General features: G+C 44.2%; 1 protein-coding gene across 1 annotated transcript; it reads right to left on the minus strand.

Moving 5' to 3' along the window:
* Window positions 1–6099: 6099 nt before the first annotated feature.
* NDUFAB1 (NADH:ubiquinone oxidoreductase subunit AB1) lies at window positions 6100–11339 on the minus strand. Its single transcript, XM_060124048.1, has 5 exons — window positions 11136–11339; window positions 9034–9156; window positions 8085–8172; window positions 7040–7139; window positions 6100–6263 (listed from the first exon to the last, which is right to left on the minus strand). Exons 1-4 carry the CDS (start codon window positions 11301–11303, stop codon window positions 7048–7050), a joined length of 471 nt encoding a protein of 156 aa, XP_059980031.1. The 5' UTR covers window positions 11304–11339; the 3' UTR covers window positions 6100–6263; window positions 7040–7047.
* Window positions 11340–15514: the final 4175 nt, after the last annotated feature.

The raw sequence follows: 15514 nt of genomic DNA on the forward strand, positions 1-15514 counted from the left end.
AACACTGAGATGGAGCTGTAGCTCTAGCCTCAAGCTACAAAGACCCAGGAGGAGGGAGGGAGATCTGTTACCAAAAATGGGACAAAAGCAGAATCCTTGGCACAAAGAGTGACTATAGTTTGTCAGAACTGGTTTTGACCCAGCACCACTCCCACTGGAACCCTCTCTTCTCTTCCCCCTGCGTTGTAAATGTTCCTGAAGGTTCTGGTCTCACTGCCCCTTCCTGGCTCTTTTCCACTTTTCCAATACCTCATAATCCTGAAACAACACTGTTAGATTCTTAAGCCTCTGACTGTTATATGGGAGGGAGGGACGGGTGGGGCTGTGCTATATGTTGCCTGCTGCCCACCTAGGGAATCTTCGGTCTGCACAGAGGGTACTTCTGGACTCTATCCCAGTTCTGAACTGTTATTGCAGGCACCTTAAAACGAATAGGATGATTGACCCTCCTAAGATGGAGAATGAGATAAACTCCAGTCTGAATTTCTTACCATATTTGGGGGGGAGATATCTTGGCATTTTCTCAACTGTGGGTAGCTAACAGAACACTTTCTACAACAGGACGCCACAGAACAGACTGTCATTAGGGCAGGAGGCAAGGACTTCTTCCTGCTTTTGCCCGAGCGGTCTGTCTAGCCCATGCCAGCTGTAGGAAGTTGACGTGCTTTCCACCCTGGAGGCCTGTGCCAACACCACCCGGCTGCTTCCAGCTGGGATTAACCTCTGGCTTTTCCAGTTCATCAAGGCTATTTTTGTTCTGAAGCCTTGTTAGCCTATCTTATTCTACTGATAGAACCTTTCCTACTCTTCACCGCATTTTATAACTCCTAGCTCTCAAGTTTCTTCTATTTTTACCACTTTCCTCCATATCTAATTTCAATCCCTTGCTGTCTTCCCTTTTTTGTTTTGGAAATTTCCAAACCTACAGAAAGTTGAAAAATGCTAGTGACCACCTCATGCTTTCACCTGGGTTCATCAGTTGTTAAACTATTAACTCCATTTGCTTTCTCTCACATACTTTATTTTGCTGAAGCATTTGACAGGCATGCAGACATCATGGCACTTCACCTGTGGATATTTAAGCAACATCTCTGAAGAATAAGGCCATTGTTATACCTAAGTATGACACGGTTACCTCACCTAAGAAAACTAACATCAATTCAGCAATATCATCTAATATACAGATGATATGATGTTAGTAATATCACCTAATATATCTTCTAGAACTGTTCTTTCCAATCAATAATCCTTATGTTTTTGAGTCCTTCTCCCAAGTCTTGTATTTTTTTTTAATGGCTTTTTTCTCTCACTTTAAAGTAATCTCCTCCCATATGTTTTTAATCTTAATTTCACAGTGACCCCTACTCTCTTTCGCTTCCCGTCATGAGTCTTGTACTGTATGTTACTGCAGCTTCTGGAGCTGGGGTTCAGGAGGAGGTTGTCAGGGAACTCGCGCCCCCGCTGGGTAGAGTCCCCTTGTCTTCTGATCACTCTGGCTTCCCTCCCACATCTAAGTCTGAGATTTAAGGACCCCAGGAGTCCGTGACTGAGGACTCTTGGTTATTGGTGACAAACCCAATTCACATGAATTACGCAAGAGGGTTTGGCTCATGTAACCAGAAAATCCGCAGTGTCAGACCTAGGCCTATGCAGGCGCTTCAGTCTCATCAGGCGCCTGACCCTCCACCTCCTGGCTCTGCTTTGTTCTCTCCTGACTTAGCTTCTACCAGACTTGCAGCCCCAGGGGAAAGAGAATTGTTTTCTTCCGCAAGAATTCCAGAGTAGAAATACCACACAGGGCTCTTATTGGCTTGTTACTCTGCCCTCCACAAACACACAAACATAATAACCTTAGTGTCCGAGACGTGTTAGTTGACTTCCATTCATTGTGAGTCTGGGGCTTTCGGGTGAATACTGCGGACTGTAGAAAACAGCAGCTGTGGCAGACCACCCAGCAGGGATTGGACCTCTTGCTGTGTGCCAGGTACATCACTTGGAAAGGACCTTCTTTAGGGCTCCAGCCTTGGTGAAGAGTGGGTTCCTCTTCTGGACCCTCTCTCCGCGGGGGACTTGCTCTTAAATACTCTGCCTGCAAGTCCCGTAACGTCAGCTCCTTCACTGAGTCTGTCCATTGGCAGGCAGTGGGTCAGATTACGCACACGCGTTACGTTGTCACCACTCCACCATGTCCCTCTTGTCAGCCCCACTTTACCCATCGGAGGAAACTTAGGCTTAGAGAAGTGACTTAGCCAAGGTCATATGCTTGTCAGTGACCAGGGCTGTGATTCAGAACCCAGATTTGCCTGATGCCAGAGTCTGTGCAGATGCTCGTGGTACTGAGAACTTAGGAAAGAACTTGGCTACTTCTTGTTTTGCTTTCATACTTTTTCTTCTTTTCTCTCCCCAGTTTAACGTCTTAAGGGCACTAACTTGTGTTTATGACTTGTTTTTTAAACTTCAACCCTTGACATTTATTGCTTGGCTACCATTTAAAAAACTAAGACAGTAAGTAATATATGCACTTGATAGAGAAATTTCAAGGGGTAAGTCTCACACAGTTCTCCTAGTTTCTCCACCCCAGCTCTTCTGAAAGAAGTAGAATTCACTTTAGGCTTAAGCACTAAGAGGCCATCTCACGAGTGGAGGGTCAGTCATTCCCACGTAAATCCCTTATCAGAGGGAGAGGGCATCCGCAGTGGGAACTTCGCAGTAGGAGGGAACAGGCCCAGGCAAAGCATCTCACAAACACTCTGACTCCAGCCCGGAGTCTTCCTTGAGATCTGGCTCATTATCTGTCATCTGCTTGGGTATCCCACAAATAAATCCATCGTCCCAAACTGAAATTATATCCCTCTTTTTTTTTTTTCAACTTTTTGGCTGTGCCACGTGGCATGCAGGATCTTAGTTCCCCGACCAGGGAATCAAACCCACTCCCCTGCAGTGAAAGCATGGAGTCTTAACCGCTGGACCACCAGGGAAGTCCCTGTCTCCCTCTTCAATCTGACCCTCCTCTATTCCCTGTTTCAGACAGCAACTCACCCAGCACAGTAGCCCAAGCCATAAGCTTGAGAAATATCCTAGACTTAACTTCCTCCGTCATCTGACCAAGTACTGCTATTTTTATCCCCAGAATATTTTTGCAGTCCATCTCTCTTTATCCCATCCTCCAAATCTGTGTCTTTCTCTTGGGTTCTTCTAGTAACCAGCAGACTCATCCCCTTCAGTCCACCCTCTGCCGCCAACCGCTGAGCTCAAGTATAGCTGTGTCTTCCCTGCAGAAAATCCTGCACCCACTGCCAACAAGTTCCTTACCAGACAGTAGGGCCCTACTTCGTGACCTGATCCCGGCCACAGCTTGAACCACAGGTCACCCCACCCATGAGTTCACGCTCCAGCCATATCCCTGCCTGAACAAATGACATCTGTGCACACGGGGCGCTTCCATGTCTCTTGCCCTTGCCATGGGGCTGACCCTGGCAGAGCCTTAGAAACTCTGCTCAGGCTTCACTGCCCGGGAACGCCTTTCCCAAGCCTCACTCCTCAGCTTCTGCTGCTGAACTACTCTCAGTTTTCACAGATTTTTAATACTTCTGTTTTTCGTTTATTACACAAAACATGGTATTTATAATTTAGAAAATACTGATTAGTGAAAATAAGCCAATGTTATTTCTACCACGTGGTGGTAATCTTTAACATTTTGGTATGTGTTTTATGGAAATGGAATCATGCTGTTTATAGTCTCTTTTCACTTAAAACACCAATCTTTCATTGTGTAAAATTATTTCTATTTAACCAATCCCATATCGTTGGATATCCAGTTGTATGCCATCAATATACTTTTCGTTACATGTATGTATCATGTTGAATTTTCTCTTTATTTTGACAAATTTCAAACAGGATAGTTGACAGTAGTACAGTGAACGCCCATATACATGCATACACCTGTCAGCTAGTCACCATTTGTTAACAGTTTTGCTACTGTTTTTTTCCCTGAACCATTTGAAAGTCAGCTGCAGACATCTTGATGCTTCAAGATGTATTAAGTATGCATCTCCTGAGAATAAGGTTAGTTTACTACATAATACTGATTATATCTAAGAAATTTAACACTTGTTTTATCACCTATGTAGAGTTCAATTGTCCTCAAAATGTCTTTTTAAGTTTTTTTTCCCCAAACCTTTCAAGCTTCACATTTCCCATGAAGTTGATGTCTTTGGTCTCCTTTAATTTAGTTACCCTGTCCTTTTTGTCCCATATCATTGGGTTTCTTTTAAAGTCCCACCTTCTGGATTTGTTTCCTCATGATCAGTTTTATCAGCACCAGAGGTGACATGTCCTCAGTTCATCACGTCAGGTATCGGTGATGCTGAATGTGAAGCATCATGTGGATTTTAACTGTCTCCCTTATTAGATGGCGAGCTACCTGAGAGCAGAGACAATCTTATCCTTGTGTACCGAGGCCCTGCCTCGGGGAGTGTGCCGCACATGGTGAGCACATCGTTGTTTCACTGGGTACATGAGTGCACGGGCTGTTTGGGAGACACAGAAGAGCGATGGGGCCACACACAGGTCATGACAGGCCTCCCAGCCACCCTCTCTCAAAGGCCCTGCCTACAGCAGACACACTGATCCTCGACGATTAAAAACTATGCACACAATCCCATTTATTCTAATTCACGCACTTTGGAATGCTACATTTGGCCAGTTTGCTGCCTATGTATAGTGGCACACAGGTCTCTCAAAGAACTTTGCAGCAAGTTTTTAAACCAGAAGGGCCTCTGCTGTTGTTTGAACACCCAGATCTTTAATAGCATCATCAATGAGTGATGTGTGTGATTCAGTGTTTTTTTTTTTCTCATTCTGGCTCCCTTGGGACTTAGAACAGCTATAGAATGATGTGAATGGGCTGTTTCACTGCAGGTGTATGGTTAAGAGGTTAGCAAGCAGTCACTTCGGTGGAAGTACTGCTAGACTTCATGATCTTAGGCAGCAATAAACACAGATGCAATTTTTGGTAAAATGTGCAGCTGCCATGGAGGTTAAAAAAATAGCGAGAAGGACATTTACCCCAGATGTTAAATTATGGTACATTCCCAACAAGGGAGTCTTGTGCAGCCTGTTTTGTTGCCTGTTGGACCTCTAGTGCCTAATAAGCACTCAAACTATTTGCTGAATAAATGCAGTTGTGAAAAAGAACGAGGCAGTGCCTTATGCTCCAATCTGGCAGTTTTCCAAGAACACCTTAAGTATCAATATTAAAAAAAATGCAGTATAACAATGAATGCTTCCTATTACTGAAAAAGGCTGGAAATACAGCTGCCTGACCTTGTCTGTAGTAATTCTAGAGTGACACAGAAGGAACTGGCAACATTGGGTACCTCCAGGAAGGAGAAGCAGGTGGGAGTGTGGCCTGAACCCCAGACCAGACTGCAGAATCTTGCCATGTCATCCCTCAGCCATGAAGCTTCTCTGCCGGCTGAGGGTTACTCAGCCAGTCCCTCCACCTCTGTAACGCTACTTCCCACTTAACTACAAGACCTCGGTCTCCTCCCTCCTACAAACTAGAAGTTTCGGGAAAAGTAGAGAAGTATTTTATCATAGGTCTCTCAAGTTAAATCTCATCAAGAGCTAGGCAACTGCCTACATTAATTCCAAAGACCTAACGCAGTGCTAGGAATAAAAGGAGCACAAGTTAATACTGATATATGACAAACAGACACAATGTCAAAGTAATCTTCTAGGAGGAAAGAGAACCTTTTATCCTCCAAAATTACTAAATTCCATTAATTCAGAAATGGATCCTTAGGACAGGGATGAAAAATTAGTCCCACACGCTGGTGTCAGCTGATATATGGAATAATCAGTAAACTAACGGAGGCACAAATGTATTTGAGGCAAAATGTTTTTTATCACTAATTCATTCCTCATGCTGAAGGTGATGGGAGAGCAACTTGTTTCAAGTACCCTGCTGGAAAAGTCATATTTTTGATATGCACGAATACCAATGACAAATAGACAAATCTCTAAAAATGCCAAGCAACATCAATATAAAGCAAGCACTTTAGAGACGTAATTTAAAAACTGAAGACAGAAAAATGCTGGTTTTATAGATTTATTTTCAACAGGCAAAAACACTTAAGACAATTTAAGTACAAGTCTAAACAGAATTACTCTGTCAAAGTCAGCAATGATGCAGAGATGCGTTCTCACTTCCAGACACTCGCCAGCATCTTCTGAGTCTTCTCTCAGTGAAGAAAAGGGGTCTGGCAAAAGACAAGTTCAGTGTTTCTCTCTGGTGCTACTGACTTTTAAGTGATAATCTCTGAGGTGCTAAATCCAGGATGACTAAGGTTATAGACTCTAATAAAATGTTTTATTTTACAAGTCTGATCACTTGATTATTCTACAGCCTAAAGAACAATAGCCAATATTTATCATGAGGCTTCTTTACCTCAAGCATTGTATTAAGTGATTTACACACACTATTCAATTTTACCTTCACAGAAGCCCCAGGTAGGTCCTATCATTATCCCCATTTTACATATGAGGAAACTGAGACCTACAGAGGCTACGCAGCCTGCCCAAGACCACAGGCTTACAGAATGTTGCAGAGCTGAGAATAAACTTGGGTGTCTGACGCTAGAGTCCATCCTCTTACCCACAAGGCCTCTCCTGCCTAATTAAGAGCCAGGCCATCTCAGCTTCCTGGACAGTTACCCTTGGGTGGGTAACTGAGGGAGGCAGAGGTCTCTGCTTCTGGGTCGCCTTGCTCAGTTTTTTGTACGAGGCTGCTTTTACGAGGAGGGCTGACAGAGAGTCCTGTCCAGGAGTGAACTGCTGTCAACACCTCTGGAGGAGAAAGATGATCACTAGGGCTGGCCTCCTTGGAGTGGCAGATAACCAGAAGGTGCCTGCATTTTATAACCAGTGAAAATCTGTCAAGCACTTCCATTTTTCCATTTCTTCCCAAGTCTGTCTTTATTGAAGAAACACAGAGGGATTAATTCTATGGGAGAACATAATTCCATAAATTATTTACCTGATATTTTATTCATATACATCCTTCTTATCTGCAATGTAATCTACAATTTCTTGTGGGCACATTAACTTCTCCGCATCTATATCAGGAATTTCAAACCCTGAAAGTAAAATGTGCAACAATGCGTTAGTGTAGGAAATGCCAGTCCTTTAGAACTGAAAGTATCTAACACTTCAGCAATACCCAGAAGTACATCAAAAATTTCCAGCAACCCTGAATCGCATTTAAGTTGTGAGCCTGTTACGTTTCCAGGCAACATTTTAGATATAATTCACATATTAGAAAATTCCCCCATTCAGAGTGCAAAATTCAATGGTTTTTAGTATATACACAAGGTTGTGCACCATCACCATCATCTAATTCTAAAACATTTCCATTACCCCCAAAAGAAACCCTGTAGCCCTAACCAATGCCATCCCTCTAGTTAGCATACTCTCTGAGGAACTGTAAGTTCCGCTCTGTAGGAAGGCACAGAAGTCCCTTGGCTTCCACTCAGGCAATTCATCCCCAAAATGGGCCGTGGAACCTTGTAAAGGTCTCATTTGCACAACTAACCGTCCCAGACAAGGGTAAGTTGGAGTGTGCATGGGAGGCACTGCAGGAAACCAAAGCGTGTATGAGTCTGTGCACGCACACGCCCTATCCTCGGCACACCCAGCACTTCTCTAGACATTTAGGCCTAGCTCATCGGGGAGGTGGGGAGGAGGGAGACGGTGCACCGAGGTGTCATCAGCTTCTCCACAGGTGAGGCTATGCCCTCATCTTGGAGACCCACCTCAAGAATCTCTGTGCCACACTCCCCCATGCCTCTTCCGGTCGCTCAGCCCTTGGTATTACACCGGGCACTCTGCGGACCTGCAATAAGTGCTCTCCAAGTAAGTGCACTGTCCCTAATAATCACTTCCCCCGACAGTAAGCAGGAGTGGGGCAGGGGTGGGCACGACTGTTGCAAACCCCAATCAGGCTCCCAGCATTCCTCTGCATTTAATCCACCGAAATCAAGAGCCACGACGGGCAGGTCCAAGACTCAGCCCACGTGTGTTACCAAATTCGTCTTCCATGGCCATGATAATCTCCACTTGGTCCAAACTGTCTAAGCCCAGGTCTTTCATAAAATGGGAATTTACTGAGAGCTGCAAGAAAAGAAACACCAAACGCAAAATTCAGTCTGTGAGAGCGTTTGTTTCTCAAGATAACTGAATGGTGAAATATCAGTCATTATACAGAAGATTTTTTAATATAAAGAGGCCATATTTTAAACATAAAGAGCCACAACTAACATTATACATTGAACGTGTGCCAACCCACACTTGGCGTGCTTTATATGTTAACTTACTCTACCTTATTTTGAAATGGTTAGCAATATATATAAAGCTGATGATGAATTCACTTTCTATATTTTATGATGATCTCTGATCACTGTTCTGAATGACATCTGAGAGTCTGGTTTTTCTTGCTGCCTTACCACTAAGACACCACACCTTAGAAGTGAATTCTGCTCCCTCAAGAATAGCACACAGTGTCTATTATCACCCTGTCTTTAATTTAGACCTCAAGATCACCAGGAAGAATTCTTCAAAAACCACATCAAAACAAACTACCCTACCCACACCACAGATTCTGTTATTAAAGAAGGAATGTTTTAAGGTAGCACTGTGAGAAAAACTCCAAGAAGAGTTAAGTTAAAAAAGCAAGGTGCACAACAGTATTTACAGTGTACTACCGGTTGTGTTTTTTTAAAAGGTTGGGAGATATAGATCACATAGTACATATAATATACATACATGTGCTTGTGTGTGTGTATATATATATGCCCTTCCATATGCACTGAGAATCTCTGGAAAAATACTCAAGAAGTCAGGTCAACTGGCACCTCCCAGGAGAACTGGGTGCCTGGGGTGACTTTTTACTTAATGTCCTTTAAACCCTTTGGATTTTGTACCATGTGACTAAATACTCATTTAAAGACAAAACATTTAAACCACATCAATTACCTTTTCTGGGTCAATCTTGTCATAGAGTTTCAAGACGTAAAGAACACGGTCCTTGATGCCCTCTAATGTCAAAGGGGGTGCATCACTATACTGGCGGCACAGCAGTGTAACTCCACCTGGAACCTAGACCAAGGGAGGGAAGCACTGCTGTTGAGGCTGAAATGCCTCTAAGTAAAGGCATTGGCCTACAGATGTCTTTCACAAAGCTTTCATGGGGTTAGCAAACCCATCTCATCTGATTCTGTGGCCATTAGGACACACCGAGGCCTCATGCTGGGTAGTGTCAGAAGCCCTAGCAGTTCAAAAGCATAAAAATGGATCTCCTTTCCCCTCAGAGCCAGGACCGGCCCCCTTCTTTCCTCTGTTCAGCCGTCAGGCTTTGGACATTGGTTCCGCTCAGTAACACTGCCACTAAAACCATCCAGGGCCTGCAGAAGAGCCTAAGGCTTCCCATGGCATCTTAAGCAGTGCACTGCCTCTGTAAGGCACTGCCACCTTTAATACCCAAGTCAAAATAACTCATGCCAAGAGCTGTCAGGGTGAACTGAAAGGCAGCTCACACTGAAAACCATACACTGAAAGGATCTAATTTGGCCCCAGCAGTAATTACACTGACTTTGGCCAAGACAAATGAAGCCAGTACCAACCCAAAGAAGAGGATGATGGAGCCTGACAGGCATACACTCCAATCTATTTTCCTTCCAAGTGGGCTTGCCTTGTTGCCACCAACTAAATAATGAGCCATTCTGATCTTTGCCATGATGGAGTAGTATCTCAAATCTCTCTCCCGCTGCGGAGCACAGGCTCCGGACGCGCAGGCTCAGCAGCCATGGCTCACGGGCCCAGCCGCTCCGCGGCACGTGGGATCCTCCCGGACCGGGGCACGAACCCGTGTCTCCTGCATCGGCAGGCGGACTCTCAACCACTGCGCTACCAGGGAAGCCCCACACTGCTCTTTTAACTCAACTTCAAGGTGACACTTTTAACCTTTTGATTCATCGATAAGACAATGCCCCCTGAATGAATCCACTACACTGTCAGTAAATCTTGACACTGGCTGCATAAACGAATCACTGGCAACTTTCAAAAACCGATGACCAAGCCCCACCTCTAGAGATTCTAACTTATTTGGCCAGGGCATCCTTAGTTTTTATTCTCATATCTTAGTCAAGATTGAAACCACAATTACATGAAGTCCTGGAGTTTGAAAAGGGAATTCTCAACTAAACCTTGGGAGTCTATCCTACTTTAAGACGACAGTTCTTAACCTTGAGGCGCTTCAGAATCACCTGGGGAACTTAAACAAAAAACATGTCAGTGCCTCATCCAAGAGGAGTAAATCAGATGGGGAGGGGGAGAGCCCACGAGGGATTTATTTTTCTTTCTCTTTCATGCTACCCAGGTGACTTGAATGTGCAGCCAGGGTTGAGAATCACTGACCTAAGGAGAGTTTCAGTCTCAAAAAGGTTTCATCCGATTAAAAAAAAAAACAAAAAAACTAGATACTACTTGTTTCCTATCCTTCCAAGAGACCCAGAAACAGGCAAAAGGAGCCACAGGGAGAAATCCAGGGAGAGAACTGCTGTGAAGAAGGCTGTAGGCCAGGGTGTCTTCCTCTCTGCACCCCGTCATTATTTTTTCCTAGAAAGCTATCACGGTATTTATCATTATCACTACAATTAACGGCAACCAGTATTGTGAGAGCTTACCAAGCACTGCCCTCGGTACTTTACCTGTATGATCTCCTCTAAACCTCGCTGAAACTCCACAAGGTAGAAACTAGTATCCCATTTTTACGGTTCAGACTGAGGCTTAGCGAGGTTACAAGGCTTTTCCAAAGTTCCGGGGTCAGCTTTCGAACTCAAGGGTGTTTGACTGGAAGGTCTGTGCTGTTGCCCGTAATCGCTAGGTCACCCGGGTCCCGGCAGGGATCAACCAAGCACCTTTAGGCAGTGGGACGGAGAGCGAGCAGGCGTCCCCGGGTCACTCCCGCCAACAGCAGCCACAGTAGCTGCGGCCCAGCTGCCTGGCCCGTCCCCACCACCCCGAGCGGGCCCGACGCCTGACCCCAGCCAAGCCCCCCCAAAGTCACCGCGAATCACCTGCGTGAGCACCGAGGCCGGATGCGGAGCCCAAGGCCTCGCTCTGGCCCCCGCGGGGAACAGGGTAGTGCAGAGTGACCGGGCCGCCGCCAGAGTGGGGAGCCGGGGCAGCGGCGCGAAGGCGGCGGGCAGTCGGCGGACACACACGCAAAGGACACGAGCCGCCATGCCTACGCCGACCCAGGAGGCACTGCGCCGCGCCCTCCGGTCGGGTATCCTCCTGAGCTCCGCACAGGTGACGCATAGAGAGGCACTGTCGCGAGCCGCCCGCGGTAGCGGCCCCTGGCGGCTCCTGGCTGCACTGCGCCCTCAGGGCGCGCACTGTCCTGCCCTCCAGGTCCGGAGGCGAATGGCTGCTAGAGCCAGAGCTAAAAGGGCGAAGATGTTCTTTCCCTAAACACTATAATCACTGACGCAAGAAAGGAACTTATTTTTGTTTATTCTCTGAAAGTTCTGAAATACATTTATTTAAAAGTTTTGATGCCGGGAATTCCCTAGCGGTCCAGTGCTTAGGGCTCCGCGCTCTCACTGCCGAGGGCCCAGGTTCGATCCCTGGTCGGTAAATTAAATCCCATAAGCCGCGGGACACGGCCAAAAGAAAGAAAAGTTTTGATGCCGCGATTCTTCCATAGAAGAATTAAAATTAATTTAAATTAAAATGATTAAATAATTAAATTTATTTAATAGGTCAAAACTATTAAAATTATTTTTTAAATTATTTAATAGGTCAAAACTCAGTATAAAATAAGAATGTGAAAATATGAATTGATGTAAATATATAACTAAGACTAATAAATGTGGGAATTACAATAAAAGCAATATACATATTTTAAAACTTGACAATATAAATAATATAGCTCACAAAAATGGGTAAGTGGGAGAAAGTTTAAGCGTGCTAATTCATTCATATTTCTCGGCAATGAAATCCAAACATATAGAACAATGGCTCCAAACTCTGAATACTGCCTGGATGAACAATTCAACAATGCCTTCAGTTTCTTTTTACTTTTGTTAAATTCAAGTAAAATAAAAGGTAGTGCCTTTAATTTAAAATAGAATGCATACTATGATCCTACTGTTGTAATTTCTATTTATGTATTCATTAAAATATCCAGAATCTGTTATGTGCTAGTTGTTGAGGCTACAGCAGTGAGCAAGCCAGACTGGGCAGTCTATTTTCAGATTTTACATTCTAGTGGGAAAATGTACAATAAACAAACAAAAAAAATACAACCCCCTACCCGCCCACGGAAAAAAAAACCCTCCAGGAAGTAATGATAAGTACAATAATGGACAATAAAACAGGGAAGGGGATAATGAGAGCTATGGGAGGTGTGTCATTATAGCCAGGGTGGTCTCTGAAGGCCTCTCTTTGGAGGTGATACTTGAGCCAAGACTTTCATCAATCAGGGGGATGGAAAAGAAACACCCCGGAATCACCCTGCTGTTGGTGATGCCAACCAGAGTCTCTATGGCCGTGCTAGCAGTCCACCCCAGGCTTCTGCTGCAGGCTGATTTAATCACCACCACTTCACTGCTTATTAAGCAATTGGAAGAGCAATTGTATCACCTCTTTGGAATGGTCAGTGAATAAATGGCCAAGCTCCACCTCAAGTAGCAGCCTTCCATTTCTGCAGAAAACTGGTGCCAAAAATCTGACTGGAGTCCAAGGATTAGGGCCGATAAGATCTGCCTAAGTCACCAGTGACACAAAAGCCTCTGATTACACCTTCCTGGCCATGCTCTGTGGCAGACCCATGGGCCAGATCTATGATGGTCTCAGAAGGAGCACTCAGGAAGAGCTTGATAGCCTACCAAGTTCATGTTTGGAAACCTCTCTTCCCATAACCTCTCTGTATTTCTGGATAACATTTAATTCTTTTGGTCAAACATAATAAATCACCTCTTTTAAAATGACATATTTTGGGAGAGCTACTTTTCCCTTCAGCAAACACATAAAGAGAAAATGTCAACCTAGATGGACTGTAGGGGAAAAGGTTCATTATTAAGGTTGAGATCAAGTCCTTAGCAGCTGGGTAAGATTTACGGGAGAGCGCTGGTGCTTTTCAGTAGCACTCCCATCAAAGGATGTGTAAGCATAAACTATGTCAGCTTCTTGCACACATCACCCCACCAGCCCACCAGTCATCCCTCCCTCCTCCCAGCGCATTTGCACTACTGTCACATCCCTTCCTGTTCCCCCTGGGACCTTGTACCACCAGTCCTCTCTTCTACCCTACATCTTCAACCTCTCCTTTGCTTCTGGCTCTTTCCCTTGAGCCCATAAACATGCCAAAGTTTCTCCTAGCCTAAAAACAAGGCCAGAGACCTCCTCCAGTAGCCTTTGATGTATCTTTAATATCACCATTCCTCCTTCCTTTCATTGTCAACCTTCTTGAAGGAATAATCTGCTCTTTCTTTAATTCCCCACTTCCTATTCACTTTTTTTAAATTAATTTTTATTGGAGTATAGTTGGTTTACAATGTTGTATTAGTTTCTGCTGTACAGCAAAGTGAATCAGTTTAGATTCTTTTCCCAAGTAGGTCATTACTAGGTATTGAGTAGAGTTCCCTGTGCTATACAGTAGGTCCCCATTAGTTATCTATTTAGTATATAGCAGTGTATATAGGTCAATCCTAATCTCCCAATTTATCCCTCCCCGCCTCCTTTCCCCCTTGGTAACCGTAAGTTTGTTTTCTACATCTATGACTCTATTTCTGTTTTGTAAGTAATTTGTCCTATTCACCCTTTAATCCACTGAAATCTAGATTTACTTGACCTCCCACCCCCAGCACTAAAACTTTTCATAAACCTCACCAATGCATCTTAATTTAAGTCCAATAGACACAACTTCTCTGGCCATTCCTTTCCTGCCTTCTTCATGGCTTTATTTCCTCCGTTCATCATTTAAACATTGATTCTGGGGGGTCTGTCCTTGACCCATTCTTGACTTTAAACATACAAGTTTTCAGAATTGATTCACTCCAGAGGTTTTAATTGCTACCTGCATCCAACCTGGCCTCTTCTCTGAGCTTCACAGTCCTAGATCCAATTGCCTATTGCCAGATGATCTATAAGCACTCAGATCAGTTCATTCCCCCTTGTGTGTTCCTTATTTCAATTGCTGACACCTTCACCCCAGTAAGACAGAAACTGAAGACTCCTTCACCTGCTGCCTAATCATGCATTCACTTAGTCCTCCTGCTTCTTTCCCCCCCTAAATCTCTCTCTGATTCAGCTATTTCATTCCCACTGCCCCTGCCACAGGTCAGGCCCTTCTGGGCGTCTCCCTGCCTCTACTGTTGGCCTCCATAAATCCGTTATTCACCGTGGCTACAGTGGGACCTTATCGCCTCACTCCTCAAACCCTTCAACAGCCCCTTCACCTGCAGCATAAAGTCCAGGTTTGTTAACATGCCTCACAAGCTCCCTGGTTACCTTTCTAGCTTCCTAAGTCCATTCCCCATGGCATAATCATCTGGTAACCTGAGTTGTTTTTAGTTCACACCATACTGTCCTTGCTGCCTGGAATATCCTTCGCTTCTGCTCTGACCTCCTCACCTTGCAAGACTCAGCTAAGTTGTCATTCTTCATGAAGCTTTTCTTGAAGCCCCTGTGTTGTGCTTGCCCATTTGAGCTTCCACAGCCGAACTCTGAACACACCCTTTCAATTTAAAACACAGTATTTAAATTAAATCACTAACCTGTGCACTTCTGAGGGGTGGGGGCCTCACGGCAATCATTTTCACACCTACTATGTCAAGTACGTACTCAGTGTTTGTTCTACTGTTACTAACTTAGATCTACTCAGTTTTCTTGCCTCTTAAAATCAAGATAACATGTTTCCCAGGGTTCCTGAGTAAATTAAATCTTTGTGAAAGTCCATCTATTATCTATGATGTGCTTGCAAAGTATTAACTCATTTGAGGTTAGAGACAGTGAGAAAAGAATTAGTATAGGAGAGAAAATTAAATCTTTTATTCAAATGTATTAAAGGGTAGTAATGAAGTTAGCGAAACCCACTACAGTAATAGCATAAAAAGGTATCTTTAAAAGAGAATGGTGCAAATAGTTACCTTATATAGATCATGAATACATACTCTTAATATACTCAAGAAAGTTAAGCAAATAAATACTTGTAGATTGGGATGAAGTTTCCAATGATACCACCAGATTAGGACTTTAAAACCTGCCGTCTCTCAAACCACTTAGGCAAAAGTGAAGATGATGTACTCAGTAAAGCTGTGTTGTTGACTCTAAGTGACTTGTGAAAATGCAGGCACTGGTATCAAGGGTGCACGTGAGAATGAAAAAGCACAACAGCATTTCTAAATTAGCGTTTCAATAGGCAGATATGTGAAAATAAAGTATTGTAAGT

Source organism: Lagenorhynchus albirostris, chromosome 15, assembly GCF_949774975.1.
Source record: "Lagenorhynchus albirostris chromosome 15, mLagAlb1.1, whole genome shotgun sequence".
Lineage (NCBI taxonomy): Eukaryota > Metazoa > Chordata > Mammalia > Artiodactyla > Delphinidae > Lagenorhynchus > Lagenorhynchus albirostris.